This window comes from Salarias fasciatus, chromosome 15, assembly GCF_902148845.1.
Source record: "Salarias fasciatus chromosome 15, fSalaFa1.1, whole genome shotgun sequence".
In the NCBI taxonomy this organism is placed as follows: Eukaryota; Metazoa; Chordata; class Actinopteri; order Blenniiformes; family Blenniidae; genus Salarias; species Salarias fasciatus.
The window spans coordinates 8,476,615-8,490,736 of record NC_043759.1 but is presented as its reverse complement, the minus strand read 5'-3'; the positions used below and the strand labels follow the sequence as shown (position 1 = coordinate 8,490,736).

At 43.2% G+C, this 14,122-nt stretch overlaps 2 protein-coding genes across 4 annotated transcripts; one reads left to right on the top strand and one right to left on the bottom strand.

Moving 5' to 3' along the window:
- The first annotated feature begins 5,432 nt into the window (after window positions 1–5,432).
- On the top strand, window positions 5,433–8,395 carry nme6 (NME/NM23 nucleoside diphosphate kinase 6). Of its 2 annotated transcripts, none has more exons than XM_030110731.1 (6): window positions 5,433–5,649; window positions 5,859–5,951; window positions 6,421–6,523; window positions 6,817–6,856; window positions 7,524–7,684; window positions 8,233–8,395. In XM_030110731.1, exons 2-6 carry the CDS (start codon window positions 5,859–5,861, stop codon window positions 8,382–8,384), a joined length of 549 nt encoding a protein of 182 aa, XP_029966591.1. In that variant the 5' UTR covers window positions 5,433–5,649; the 3' UTR covers window positions 8,385–8,395. The 2 variants fall into 2 exon arrangements, with proteins under 2 accessions (XP_029966591.1, XP_029966590.1); XM_030110730.1 differs by having other exon boundaries at window positions 5,849–5,951.
- An 8-nt stretch (window positions 8,396–8,403) lies between these two features.
- On the bottom strand, window positions 8,404–13,024 carry baalcb (BAALC binder of MAP3K1 and KLF4 b). Of its 2 annotated transcripts, XM_030110733.1 has the most exons (5): window positions 12,831–13,024; window positions 11,679–11,794; window positions 11,329–11,555; window positions 9,323–9,522; window positions 8,404–9,157 (listed from the first exon to the last, which is right to left on the bottom strand). In XM_030110733.1, the coding sequence occupies exons 3-5, from the start codon at window positions 11,507–11,509 to the stop codon at window positions 8,993–8,995; spliced, it is 546 nt and encodes a 181-aa protein (XP_029966593.1). In that variant the 5' UTR covers window positions 11,510–11,555; window positions 11,679–11,794; window positions 12,831–13,024; the 3' UTR covers window positions 8,404–8,992. The 2 variants fall into 2 exon arrangements, with proteins under 2 accessions (XP_029966593.1, XP_029966592.1); XM_030110732.1 differs by lacking the exon at window positions 12,831–13,024 and having other exon boundaries at window positions 11,679–11,883.
- Between the last annotated feature and the right edge of the window lie 1,098 nt (window positions 13,025–14,122).

Sequence of the window (14,122 nt, the reverse complement as noted above, 5' to 3'; positions counted from 1 at the left end):
TTTAATGCGATGACATGATGATTTAGATGATTTAGACGAGATGTGCCGCGTCGACTACTACTTCTGCTTTCATAAATTGTAACATAAACTTCATGAAGCACAGCCGGTGACACTTGAGTACTGTGAAAAGGTTCTTCTGGCACTATAAAAACAAGCAGTAAATTCTCCTGTGGACACAAGGCGACCACCGGGACACTCAGGGAACAGCAGTCAATGTGGAAAAAGACTCTTTTGTGAGAATAAAAATATGAAAAAAGCGCTACAAATGGAGAGAAACACTGTAATATCATGAAATCAGGTAAACAGCAAAGTCAGAGTACATACTTTTAGTAATTATACAGAAATGAAGTGAGTTTTTCAGGTGTGATGGTCCGAAGCATCTGTGTGACCATACAAGTGATTACCAATGCGGTGGAGGAAAACGGGCCGAGCTCAGGGGTTCATTTTCCTCTGCTGCAAGCACAAGCCGCTCCACTAAGGTCAACACCTGTGTTCTAAAATCAGCGCCGGGGTTGGGTGTGATAGGAACCCGGGCCTCATTCACAGAAAGCTCGAGCTCAGTGAGGGGGGCTTATATTGAAACCCAACGCTCTCGCTATTTTCGAGACACTCACTGTCCACAAATAGCAGCTCTGCTGCATCTTTGTAGCTCCTGTTTTTTTTATCCACCACAGGATGTTGTCTAAATTCGACAGTTGTTCAATATTTCCCATGGCCCGGGGCCAGGGTGTATCACAAATGCAACATTTCCACTAATGTCAGCTATGTGTCAAGGCCTGGCCAAATATATCTGGGTGATGTGAGTATCAGATGACTTTTGTCGTTGAGTGGATTCTCGACCGCTCACGCTGGACACAATGGTCAGGGACCAAGCCGTAATCCCGCTGTTCCTCTCGGGCGGGACAGCTGATCACTGTTACATACTCACACATGGGCCAAGGATTTGCCAACACACAGATGGGTTAAAGACTCTCATCTAATCATCTGTTTCTCCTTCATCATGTGTCATGACGAAGAGCCCAGCGATTCTCTTTATCTGTCGGCCCGTTTAGTAATTTGACTTCCTCTGATCGGTCTGATGAGCGTTCACAAACTTGGATTAGTCCCTTCCAAAAACGATCTTAAAACGCGATTCGAGATAAGATCGGAGCCAAAACGGAGAGACACGGCACAGGAGTTAAGCGGCCGAGCAGCATGCCATCTAAAAATTGGGCCAGTGAAGTTATTTTTAACCAGCGTTCACATACCGGGGCCCCCGTTTGCTAATCACTTTGTTCCCCTCTGTCATACCCATCTGCCCTGTTGCCAATGTCCCACTGCTTCTGGGGAGGTCACAACACACTTCTCTTGGCAGGAGGAGATAATTTCCCTCGGGACAACAGGTAAGGGTTTAGAGGGTGTAAACTCAGAGCGGTTTCTCCGGCAGCGGACAGCAGGGATCTCTGTCGGTATAAATAAACGGCCAGCTGACGGCAGAGCGGGTCCTGCTCAGGCACCGGATAGGACAACCTCCCAGATTAACTCCTCTTCTCACAGGAAACTCCTCGCAGGAGGTGAACGGTTAACCTTTCAGATCGCTTTATAAAGCTAAACACTGGGATTGCTTTCATGGATAATATCTCATAGAAAATTCAAAAATGAATGAGACTCTCACATCATAAGCAGGCATGAAACAAGAAGTAAAAGTGAGCAGCTTAATCCGAACAAAGACAAGTCCGTATCCCGCTGCTGACTCATAATGTGGGCTGACATTAATGCCCCTCTTCGTCCTTCCCTGGGCACGCCAGTTGCCAGGACTGAGGTTGACACAGCTGCTGGAGGGAGCCCAGTCCCGTGTGGCGAAGCAGCGCAGCAGAAAGGCCAAGGGTCAGCAGCATTTAGGCTAAAAGAGAGAACAGGTGACGGAGAGGTGAAGGGAACGCCTGCGTGCGACTGACCGAGAGGGCGGCAGGGTTCGGACGGATGCTCGGAGGCCATTAGGTTTAGGAGTGAAGTACAGTCTGCGATCACAGTGAAAATCTTCTCCTTAAAAGTGTTAAAGGAGGAAACACGTCCATGACTTTTCTCACCCGGTAAAATAATTAGGATGCTAAAGAGTTGCAGGTGTTACACCAGAGCCTGTGAGCTCTGAAATAGCTGTGACGAACTGTGAGGAATCACATCATAGAAAACAAACATAATATATACTATATATTTGTACTATACTATACTATATAATATGTTGAGTAGTTCATGACCGCCTGATGTTTGAATAAATCACATTATCATGTGTCTCAAACTGTGTGCTGACATTTTAGTAAAAAATTGACAATCATATTAACAAACTCAGATTCAGACGTGTCTTTGCTTTTTGGGCTTCATCCTTTCACCGTGGCTCCTGTTTAAAGAATGAGCAGTTTCTGGACACCCAAGCGCCTGTGGGGGTCGTGAGTCAGTCAGCTGCCACCAAAAGGGGAACGACAACTGCAGGAGCGCGAGCGGCATAAGCAGCGGCAGCAGCAGCAACAGCAGCAGCAGCAGCAGCAGCAGTCACGCACAGATAAAACAGAGATGCAGTTTTCAGAGAGCAAAGGGTGAGCTGAATCAGCCTGCCAGCTGCGGATGATTTCAGTCGGAGTCAGTGATCCTCTTCAGCCCAATGTGGCTGCAGTCATGAAAGAAATCAACAAAAATATTTCATATGCAGTTGACAGGTCCTTTTCTTGTTTATTTTCACCTTTGCGTGTGTGTTTGTGTGTGTGTGTACTCCCATTTTTCAGGTTTCATAACAGCATGTAGAGTTTATGCTGGTTGAGCTTCTTTACCACGACCAGCCTCATGCATTAAAACTTTCTTTCATAATCATACATGTTGTTTTACACCACAGAACACTCACCTATAACTCACCAAAAGAAACAGCTGTAAAATACAGGAGTAACAAACGTTTGTTGTATTTAGAAGTTAAGGTAGTTAAATTCATTTTCATGCAGCAATGTGGCATCGGAGATCAGTGAAAAAAAAAAGGCAACAGGTGAAAGTTTGTAAGTCTCATAATATAAAGAAATAAAATCTAAATGAATGGTCTGTAGACGCAGTAGTATCCACCCATCATAGTTACAGCTTTTTTTTTAACTTTGGCTTACAAAGTGCTGCAGCCAATCACAGCTGATGAAGACGATGATGAAGGGTAAATGCAGGTTATTCTCTGGACATGATGAGGCACACTTGTATTTGTTATAAAGATGGTGCTTTGCAGTCACTGCATCCAGTTCATGATTTGATTTGCAAAACCAGAACTAGACAGGTTATTTAGGGTAAATTCCTACAGTAACAGTAGTACTGTGCACTGTGTAGGATGTGTAGGATGTGGTAACATTTTTTTTTTTATTCCATTTACAAATATCTTAGCCTGTAAATTGTGAAAGGACCCTCTGACTTTACTTAATGTGAGAATAAAATTTCTGAAATCTTTCCTGATGTTCTCTCCTTGCTGTCCTTTAAACAGTATAGTGTGCCCATAACTACTGAGTATGACATAAAGTAACAGCTATTGGCCCTTTTTGTTTAATGCTATCGTGGCTCTCTGCCTGGCATGACTAAACCATGTAGGATATCTGTGAAACTATGAGTGAGATCCTCAGTCATGCAGTTTTTACCCCCACCCGCTGTCTGGGTATAAAGACAATGGTAAACTGTTTGAATCACACAATGAGCAACTGTGGTCACCAACGGTCCCTCTGACATATGCTTATCCCCATCACTCTGTTGCTACAGTTTGTTTACAGTGAAGCAAGTGATTAAAGCACAAAATAAAAACCTGAAGTGCATCATTCCATTCATAAATATCAGAAACTGAATTTTAAAGACGGGCTAAGATTATGTTAGAATCAAAGCAAAATTATAAGTCAAGTTTTCTGTGTATGTTGGCATGAGGGCTGCCCAGCACCTCCTCTTGTCCTCTCTGCGCCGAGCCTCATGGGAGGTAACAGCTGTGGTGTCACCCCAAGTCACATGACATCGGCAGGTGGAAGAAACCTATGTGGGCAATCCACCCCAACCCCCACTTCTTCCCTCTATTCTGTCTGAATGTCAAACTACACACACACACACACACACACACACACACACACACACACACACACACACACACACACACACACACTTCAAGGGTGTGGTCATTTTGCATTGCCGGAATGTGCTCAGTGTTTGTAACTCATACTGTACGTCTGATCTCCTGCAGTGATGAAATTCCACAGGCAAAAATCTCTCTCTCTCTCTCTCGCTCCGCTCCCTGCTTCAAGCTGCTGTGTGGCTGTCAGCTGCTAACCGCAACATCATGCCTCCTCTTAATAGTCTATGATTAAAAGATATTAAATGTGACTTTTCAAATATTACTCAAATGTACTACTAAAGATGTGCTAACTTGTCTTGAACAATGCTTCCTGTCACAATGCAGAGACATGTGTGGTTTGTTAGGTTATTTGTTGATGATAGATTGGCAGGAGGAGTAATGTGATTGTCACACAGTGTGGAGTGGCGATCTCTCCACATCGCCGACTGTATGCTGCTGAAATCGGCTTCATCTCTCTGTGACCTTTCAACCCTTGGTTTTGTTAGTGGATGAATTGTTAGTTTGCTTTGTTGATTGAATAATAATGAGTTTTTATTCTGTGTTATTTTCCCTTGAAGTTATTTTCTGATTAAAAGACTGAGAAACAGACAAAAAGCCCAACATGCAGACACTATGGGAAGTGAGTTATTGAGCAAGAAAACATCCAGTTAGCTCATTCTACAGAAAAATTACAAATATTATTTGACACGTACAAATTGACATATCATCATTGTGTATTTGTCTTGTATAATGGTAATACTGTGTGTTTTATATGTTTTGGAGGGTTTTTATTATTTTAAAAGAAATTTATACAAGGTATTAATGTTGGAGGAAAAGTACTTGTTTACAAGTTTAATTTCAAAATGTTATCAAATTTCTAAAAGAAACATAAAGAAACGACCTGGTACCATTAGAGTAAGTCAACAACGACAGGCTATTCTTTATTTTCTCCACAAGCTACATGTTTGAGACATTGCACTTCCTGATGTCCAATACTGTTCTGTGAGCAATATACATTCTTCATGTATTTAATGTGAGCAATAACTTTCAGTTTAATCACTAACAACATTAAAGTAAAATATTGTCACTGTTATACTATTGTTGTTGTTTCAAATATTTATGATTATTGTTCGCTTCTTTTTTTTTAGTGTCCATTGTGGAATGAATAATGGATTATTAATCAAAAGGTGCAAAACTAGCAGAAGAGATTTTCTAATATTTTATTCACCACGAAAGAATCGGACAGACTTAATTTTGAGATTTATTTACTCGAGTCGCCGGGTGGAACGGATGTTGTGGATCTGTTTCAGGGGGATCATTTAAATCATAGGACTGACTGGACCGAGATGTCATTCTATCGTACATTTTAAATACATTTCTGCTAGTATTTCTTTTAAGATGATTTGAAAAGGTCCACATTGTAGTCGCAGCTGCAGACCATATAAAGAAGGCTGATTTTAGGCAAAATAAGGTTTTCGATTTGATCCAGAATGGCGGCGGCAGTTGCTTCGCTTTCCGTTTTAAACTGACAGGTGTTCTGGAAACCAGCCACGGCAGAGGTTAGTGTCATCCGCCACATACTACTCTTACTTTGAAACATATTCATTTTGGAAATAAAACATTCGAGTAGATTTAGTGGCAGAAAAGTTCACGGCCTGTGTGTCTTCTAGTAGCTAAACTGTTTGAAGCGACCATGTTAATGTACACAGCAGCTCGTTTGACTCACTTGATGTTTTTCTGTTGTTTACATTCATTCAGAACATTAAAGATGTTACTGACAGCTGCTCGTCTGTCCAAAGTGCTGCAGCTCACCCTGGCGGTCATCAAGCCAGATGCTGTGGCTCATCCTCTCATGATGGAGGTCTGCTACACTTATTTACAGGTTTTGAGGGAAAAAACGGTCTTTTAATGTTTTCTCTTCCATGCACGTATTCTAGAGAGCAATGCAGTGAATCCCTTGTGAATATAATTTATATTCAATATAGCTACAGTGGAAGTTTGGGGCACATCTGCAAGAAATGCTTCTGTTCCTTCATAAAATCAAGAAAACAGATTACTTCCAGAAATACTCTGCAGCAGAGTACAATGATCCAAATCACATTTGACATCTACTTTTTGAGGGTTACTTTGCAACATTTTCTCGCCCGGAACTTTGTACAATACTTAGTTTTCATTGAATTACCCAATCTTTTATTTACCTGTTTTGGAGGAGACTTTAACAACACCATACATGATTTAGAAATACAAACAATTCAGACATGCTTAGAAATGTTTCTATAATTGTAAAATAACACATGCTCAAACCTGATAGTGTTTCTTTTCCCTCTCAGGCTCTTCATCAAAAAATTCTGGAGAACAACTTTGTGATTGTTCGATGCAGAGATCTGGTCTGGAGAAAACGTGACTCGGAGAGGTTTTACGCTGAACATTCAGGTGTGTACACATCTATAGTGAAATGAGCAAAGCTCGTTTTTGGCCTTTTTGACCTTCATGTGGTCAAACAAATGAGTCTTTAGGAGAGACTGCTTTAATATGTCTGGGATGAAACAATTTAATCATCCTTGATGGTGTTACCTCTGGGTGTACACACCGATAAAGAAACCTAATCTCCTATTAAAAGATAAAGAAATTAAATTCCCCTCTTGTGTCGGAGAGTGAAGATCAGTCTGTCAAAAATAAAAGAAAAGACTAAAGGTTTAAAAGGTGTTAATGTTCTTAATCCTCAGAGCGATTCTTCTATCAACGGCTTGTTGAATTCATGTCAAGGTAAGCCGACGCCCTGACGTCAGGAATCATGACACTCCTGCTTCATTTGCATGTGATTAACTGTTATGTGTTTGGATGAATGCCATTCTGCATGCCGACTAAATAACCTGCTGGGCCGACACAGAAATGTCGACGCTGCTGCTCTTTCATGCTCAGCAAGTCCCCAATAAATCATTGTCTCAAACCTCACAGCAGAGGTTTCAATTATGAGCGCGCTGCCCTGTTTACCACGACATCCTCCGAGCAATCGTTTGAGAATCAGCATGTTGCCACTTCTCGTGCCTCACGCCCCCACCGGCCAGGAAAACGGTGTTTGTAATCACATTGTCATTTGTCTCTGGTCACACGAGGGACTCGGTTGTTGCTCCAGCTCCTTATCTCTGGCCGACGCTCTTGTAACTGGAAGCACCGGGAGCCAGTCGAGCTTGAAGGCGCTTCAGTTTGCATTGTCGAGCTGAAATCTGATAAACCGATAGATAGCTGCATCTGCTGGATGCATATTAATAGCCGAGCGTTCCTCCGCGGCGGCTGTGGAGCGGGATAGATTAGATTTGAATGAAAGCATCCAATGTTCGAAATCAAACATGTGTAACAACCAGTCAGGCAGAGCGACCGTCGTTCCGTCTGCAGAGCCAAATATAACTCGAATTCATGACTTCCTCCGCAGTGGGCCGATGCGGGCGTACATCTTAGCAAGGGAGGACGCCATACGACACTGGAGGGAACTGATGGGGCCAACCAAAGTGTTCAGAGCCAGATACACGTCCCCAGACTCCATCAGGGGCCAGTTTGGACTCACAGACACGAGGAACACGACTCATGGCTCAGGTAGGAATTACTCCATACAGAAACATTCAAACCCTTCAAAGAAATAAAGAGCACAGCGACTTCAGTGAGCAAGAGATTCTCTGGGCTACAATCCACGACTCATCTGTCGGAAAAAGAAATTGATTCTTAAGCTCGACAGTAGCAAGGTTGAATCGAAGCAGGGAAAATGAGACAAGGTCACATTGTGATCCACTTTTTTGTTTTGATGCAAAAGGACAGCAGCACCTGCAATTTCATGAAATGAGACTTATTGACAATGAAACTTTTCTTTTCTAGTTCATATAGCCTTCAATTACAAATAAATGCCACATTTTTATAAAGTCATCCAAAAAAATAAATAAAAAATGAAATGCATGAAAAGGGAATAATTTTAAATTATTTCTGAAGTTTTACTGTGATAATTTTGATCTACTGATAAAAGTGGGGGAAAAGATCGGATCTTGTGAAATACTTTAAGATAATTCTGTTCAAATGCAGTGCATCCTAAGTATTGAGGAAACATTTGGTGTCCCCTCAGTGTGTTTTCAAAGTGCTCTTCCTCTCTGCAGATTCTCCCGAGTCAGCCCAAAGAGAAATCAGCTTCTTCTTCCCAGATTTCAGCGTGGAGGAGTGGATGCAGAAGGAAGAGCCGTCGTTTCGGTCGGGACAGATTCACTACGACCAACGAAACCACATCCACACACTGACGGCGCCGAGCTGACTCCAGATCAGCTGAAGGACAGGACTGCTGTGTATACTTCCTGCATGTTCGTTCATATGAAGGAATTTAAAATGAGGACCGCAACCGTTTGGTTTAATTTATTGTCATTAGAAAACACACGTCACCAGATAGAAAAGAGAACACTGTATTCTACAAAACAACACAAAGCAGTTGGACAGTGTCATCATCACAAGCTCCGGTCCGGGTCTTCACTGCAAAAAGTGCAATCGCCATCAAATCAGCTTTCCTGAGAGCCATATGGATTGTTCCAGCAGATACGACAGGTCGTGTATCGATGCCAAATACTAAGACTAGAACATATTTTTATATTAACGGATTTACACAAATATATATGAACCGAGTCGATTTGTCTGCGTTTACAACATGATTTTCCTTTTCCCTCTGATGCTGCATGTACTGTAAAACATCTTCTCCGACCAGGCCGTGTCTTTGTCTCCCACTGTGTCAAAGTACAGTAAAACATCACACAGTGTCAAACACAATACGTTAAACATGATCCCACCTCCAGTCTCTCTCCTGTGCTTCCACCTTTCAGTGTGTGTTCACCAAAAAGCACGTTTCTGGGCTCGTTGCGGCCTCGCCTGACCTCACGTGTTTTGAGTGGCCACCTGCTTGAGGGCTTCCACAGGCTTCATCACCTCGTAGGTGGTGAGAGACTTCTTCACCTTCCCGTTCTTGTCCACCTGGTGGATGCTCTGGGTCACCGTGATCGTCACCTGCTTGGTGGACATGCGGTTATCCTGCCACTTGGTCTGTTATTGGATGAAGAATAAACAATAAAGAAGTGTCAGTATAATGGTTGCGTTTGTTCGAAAGTGCAAAATGCACAAAAGGTCAAATGGAATTTCCCAAGAGCCAAAGTTTAATTAGCCATCAAAAGGGCAGGAGCTTTGGGGAGTAATTTGATGGAGGCTTACGATCTCCTCGGTGTGCAGGACGCTCCTGCGCTGCACCGTGGTCCCGGACGAAGGCGGCCCGCCGTCCTGTGGCGGGGAGGCCAGTATTTTGGGCGGGCTGCTGGGTTTCACGTCGTTGAGGCTGGCTTCAGACACGGCCGAGCAGACCTTCAGGTAGGCCTGAGCAGGAGGCGGGAGGGTGTCTTCAAAGAAGTCTGGAACTGTAGCGAAGCAGAGCAAAGAGCTTTGGAGGAACAAAAGTCACACCTAAAAAAACCAATTGTTTTGTGGAGATAATGCCTTTTTGGTTGGAACAGTTACTTTATTTGGTTATCAGACAAAATATAAAGTTCCTGCATTATCCACAACAATGTAATTCCTAATCCTGATTTGGATTTGAATGTCCTGAAGGTAAAACTAAAAGTGTCCACTTGATTATTTAATTTGAAAGTTTGAGGTGGGTTTTTCTATTAATCTCCAGTGCACAGTGCTGTAGCAGCTGGTTTGCATGATCTGGTGCATCAAATCGCATGATTGCGAATGTGTGTACAGGTCTAAGGTAATTTCTGGATTTTTACAAGTTATCCTGACCATAAAATGAACCAACCTACTTCCAGCTACATGTGGACTAATGTAAAGCACTTAGTGAACTGAGGCAGAATATGTTGAATTTTCAGTTCTTTATTCAAACTGCAGGTTTATTCATTAAGTGTGACTCGTTCAATGATATATTAATACTATGCTGTACTTAAAAGAGATTTAGAGTTCTACTTATTTATATTCTATAAAGCTGTAAAATGGTATAGAAGAGTGACAGATGGCTTCATTATGAAAATACAATTAAAGAGAATAAAGAAAAATGAGTGCGTAATTAACCAGAATTGATTAGATCTACAGATATTTTACAATAGAAGACATTTCAACAGGATAATTTGTGCCTCAGACTGTAACGAGGCAGGTTCAGATAATTTGAACAGTAAGTCACAGAGTGAAGTCAATAAAATCCATCTAATACAGACTGTCTTCAGATGAAAGCTTCACATGAATGACGGCTGTGTGAATGTGCTTTCAAACATCCATTAATAAAGATTCAGACAGCAGTAAAATACTGTCCTGAATGTGTTACAGCCGTTTAATAAATACCACATTAATTTGAAGCCACCGTTTGACGCAATCTTGTCTTTTTGTTTTCCAGCTGCTAATTAATTTGGGTGATTCTGGGTCGGCTCTATCTCTTCAGAACAGCTTGATTCAATTTGTCTTCACAAAGACATCAAGGCTCCTCTGCCTGCATTCACCAACAGCTGTATCTGTTGCCATGAGAGCCAAGTCCTGAGCCGAGCACCGTGGCTTTTTGAAGCGCTCCATTATTCCCATTTATTGATTTACCTTCCTCCGCTCTCAAAGAAAACACAACCCTCAATGCAAAGCCGGCGACAACTTAGCAACAATAGAGCGCGCATCGAGCGCATCCATCTGTTCCTGGTCTGCAAGCAGAGGGGCAAATTATTTACTGCAGTGCGTGAGAACAAAGGAACTTCCAAAGCTGTCGCACGCCGTCATGTCTTGCTGAGGCGGAAACAGCAGCATGACGGTGACTGCAAACCCAACACTGGATACTGGTTCCAATCGATCAGGCAAAATTTCATGCATCAAAGCAGCACTGTGTAAAATTCATGGATGTGTTCGTGGAGCTTGTTTGCCACCAGTGGTTCAGTTTGGATCCGGTGGAGAAAACACGCTCATCAGACCAGCTACACCAGGAGCTCCAGGCGTTGTTGCATTGACTCGTTCTCCTGCTGCTTCCTGGAAACTTACTGAGTTTGCTCGATGCACCTGCATTTGTTTCATTTGGTAAATGACTTAGCAATATATTGATTTCCATTTCAGTGTACCTCTGAAACAGAGGATACCACATTAACATCCAATTCATATTCAGTGAATAATTTATTCATCTTTCAACCTCACCCTGAGAATACATTTATTTCCACCCCTCTGTTTACTCAGTGGCGGTTCATTCATCTTACCGGGGCTGATGGTTTTCTCTGAGGTGAATCCAGCCTCCGAGTGCTCGGAGGGGATGCTGTGGATGGAGGACAGCGGGATGTCGGTGTCGGTGCTGGTCAGCCACGTGGACTCCGTCTCTTTAGTCCAGCTCTCCAGGTAGCGAGGCTCCAGAGCGTCGGTCCTGCTCCCGCCGCAGCCCATCGCTCTGCTCTGCCTCGGGGAGCCCTCGCCTCCCAGCTCAATGTTTCTTTACAGCATGCACAAAAAAACAGTTACACTTCAAGTTAAAAATGCTGACTGAGCTGTTTGATTAAAGGAGATTTGAATGTATGATCACAGTTCCACCCATTACAAAGACATGAACACATACCTTAGAGCAGAGCAAGCAGCGGCGTGCCCTCATGAGGATGGCCTCCAGTGACTCCCGTCCTTCACACAGAGGATGGAGCGAGGCGGCTCCGTCTGCATTCACTCCCTGATGTTTCTCTGAGGGCATCGAAAGGCATCGCCTAATGGTCAAGCAGGCCGAGGGGGCCGATACATGCTGGGGTCAGTCAATCAAAACAACATTAGGTCAGCTTCAGCGGAGACGGGGACAGGGAGGAAAGTGCATCCTTATGTTCTCATTAGGACTGAAAATAAAGATCACCTGACTGACAGCTGTTTTATGAAGGCGATTTATTATTTACTGAAACAAGATTTAGCAGAACTTTTGTAGCCGCTTCATTCTTGTTTAGTGGTTTATGTGTATTGCTGTTATAAGTGAGATAATCTGTAATTGAGTATTGTCTGTAAGCACTGAGACGCTGTACTTTAATGTCCTGTTCTGTTAGCAATATACATTATTAATTCTGTGCATAATAACTTTTAATCTAATCCACCAGAGCTGTTGGAATTATTTTACTGTCACAATTATTGTTTGTATTTATTTTTCATACTGTCCACTTGCTCCTGCAACAATAAAGAAAATTGCCCGTTGGTGGAAAAATAAAGGATTATCTGATATAATCTTGATTTTAATCAAGTACAAGTTCTCCAAAACTACATTATACTGCATCCATTACATTACCAATTCAATTAACTTTGACTGTGTGCAGAATCTTAAGTTTCTCGTTGAACATTGTGAAATGAATAGATCTGAATATGAAAGCAAGCTGACTCACTTACATGGTTATGTGAATCAAAAACATTTTATGGGGGAAAAACACCTGAGAAAAGGTACAAAAGCCAGACTGTCGCCTGTGAATGTCTGATAATCGGAGCAGATGACGTCTGTGTTTTATTGATGAAGTGAACAGGCCTCCTATGGATCAATACATCATCCGGATCTCAGCCTGTTTTCATCCAGAGGGAAGCAGCAGCAGCAGCAGCCTGTGGCTGTGAGACGCGCTGGAGAAATGCGCACTTTGCACGGATCTGTCTGCGCAACATTTCACGCCAGCTTTACCAGTCATCCTCCCTACAGGCCGAGAAAACCGCGCATTAAACGCGCAAAGCGCGTGCAAAACGAGCCCAGCCTTACCGGATCGCTGCGGGCGCCGGGATGGAGTCCGGGGTCGCGGCGTCGTCTCGCGCTCCCGCTGCTGCCGCGCGTCGTCCTCTCCTCACAGCCGCAACATGCCGGAGGAAATCCGCCGCGATCCGGAGAGGAGACGCACGGCTCGGCTCTCCGCCGCAGCAGCGCCTCCGTCCATCCCGAGGAGGCAGAGCAGAGGTGGATCCGAGGGGGGAAAGGCAGCGCGAGATCTGCCGGATTTATACTGAAATATAGCAGGATTACCTCAGCTGTTGCCAGGTAAACCTCACAGCAAGGCTGCCACAAATGTTTGGAATTGCTTCATAAACACATAAACTGATTATATTTTATCAACCCCCTTGGGAAAATTCATTTTTTTCTCACATCGGGGTGCTCCAGGAAAATGAGGGGGGACCTAGTGGCAGGAGTTGGGGTCAAAGGTTGCATGTGTGCATAGGTCACAGGTAGGGGGAGAGCAAACAGTTCTCACCAGACCAGTAAACAGAACAGGAGACAATTTATACAACTCGCCATTCAAATACCACACTGCGTTAATCAAATACACATCAGCTCAACTGCATGATGACATCTCCAACCACCAGAGTAACATTGCTGTTTTTCAGAGAAATAACTTGACTCCTCCTCATCCGAAGGTTGAACCATATTCAGAATTACTTTCCAAACACTGTCAGTGTGAAGCATTTGACACCACTCACTACATGTTCACTCCGATGCCCACAAGAGGACACTCCCAGCACACTCCTGCTTAAAGAACCGGTCTGGTCAATGTCCAGCTCTCCATCCGTCCATCAACAGGGGAGCCGACACCAACCTCGTCTGGCAAAGACAGAGACCGATAGACTCTCACATTACAGGCAGTTTCAGGTCATTGATTACGACCTCACATTCATGTTTTTGGACTGTGGGAAGACACAAGAGAACAGAGGGAAAAAGCGCCACATTATTGAAATGTCACGTTGATTCTTTGTTTGGCACGTCTGCCCTGATTTTGGAACCATGAATGGAGTGAAGCAGCAGGCTGTCTAGGGAAAAAACAGTGACTTCAGAATGCAGTTGATGAGGCCTTTGATAAATTCAAGGCCATTATTTGTTATTCAATATTGGAATGATAGATATATAAATCCAACCATAAAGAAATATGCTTTTTACACATGAAGGGACTTCCACAGAGAGAAAAAAATAAAAATAAATAAATAAATAAATAAATAAAAAACCTTGTAAGCATGAGTTCATTGAAAAAAGCGACACAGCTGCTCCCACCCGGTGTCCTGACAGCA

What these genes read in the sequence shown, in the direction of transcription:
- nme6 (XM_030110731.1), top strand. Translation starts at nt 5,859, where the DNA reads ATGTTACTGACAGCTGCTCGTCTGTCCAAAGTGCTGCAGCTCACCCTG. An exon ending in CTCATCCTCTCATGATGGAG is followed by an intron (nt 5,952 to 6,420) that starts GTCTGCTACACT and finishes TTTCCCTCTCAG; the next exon opens with GCTCTTCATCAAAAAATTCT. An exon ending in CTTGTTGAATTCATGTCAAG is followed by an intron (nt 6,857 to 7,523) that starts GTAAGCCGACGC and finishes CTTCCTCCGCAG; the next exon opens with TGGGCCGATGCGGGCGTACA.
- baalcb (XM_030110733.1), bottom strand. Translation starts at nt 11,509, where the DNA reads ATGGGCTGCGGCGGGAGCAGGACCGACGCTCTGGAGCCTCGCTACCTG. An exon ending in AGAGAAAACCATCAGCCCCG is followed by an intron (nt 9,523 to 11,328) that starts GTAAGATGAATG and finishes GCTTCGCTACAG; the next exon opens with TTCCAGACTTCTTTGAAGAC. An exon ending in TCCTGCACACCGAGGAGATC is followed by an intron (nt 9,158 to 9,322) that starts GTAAGCCTCCAT and finishes ATCCAATAACAG; the next exon opens with ACCAAGTGGCAGGATAACCG.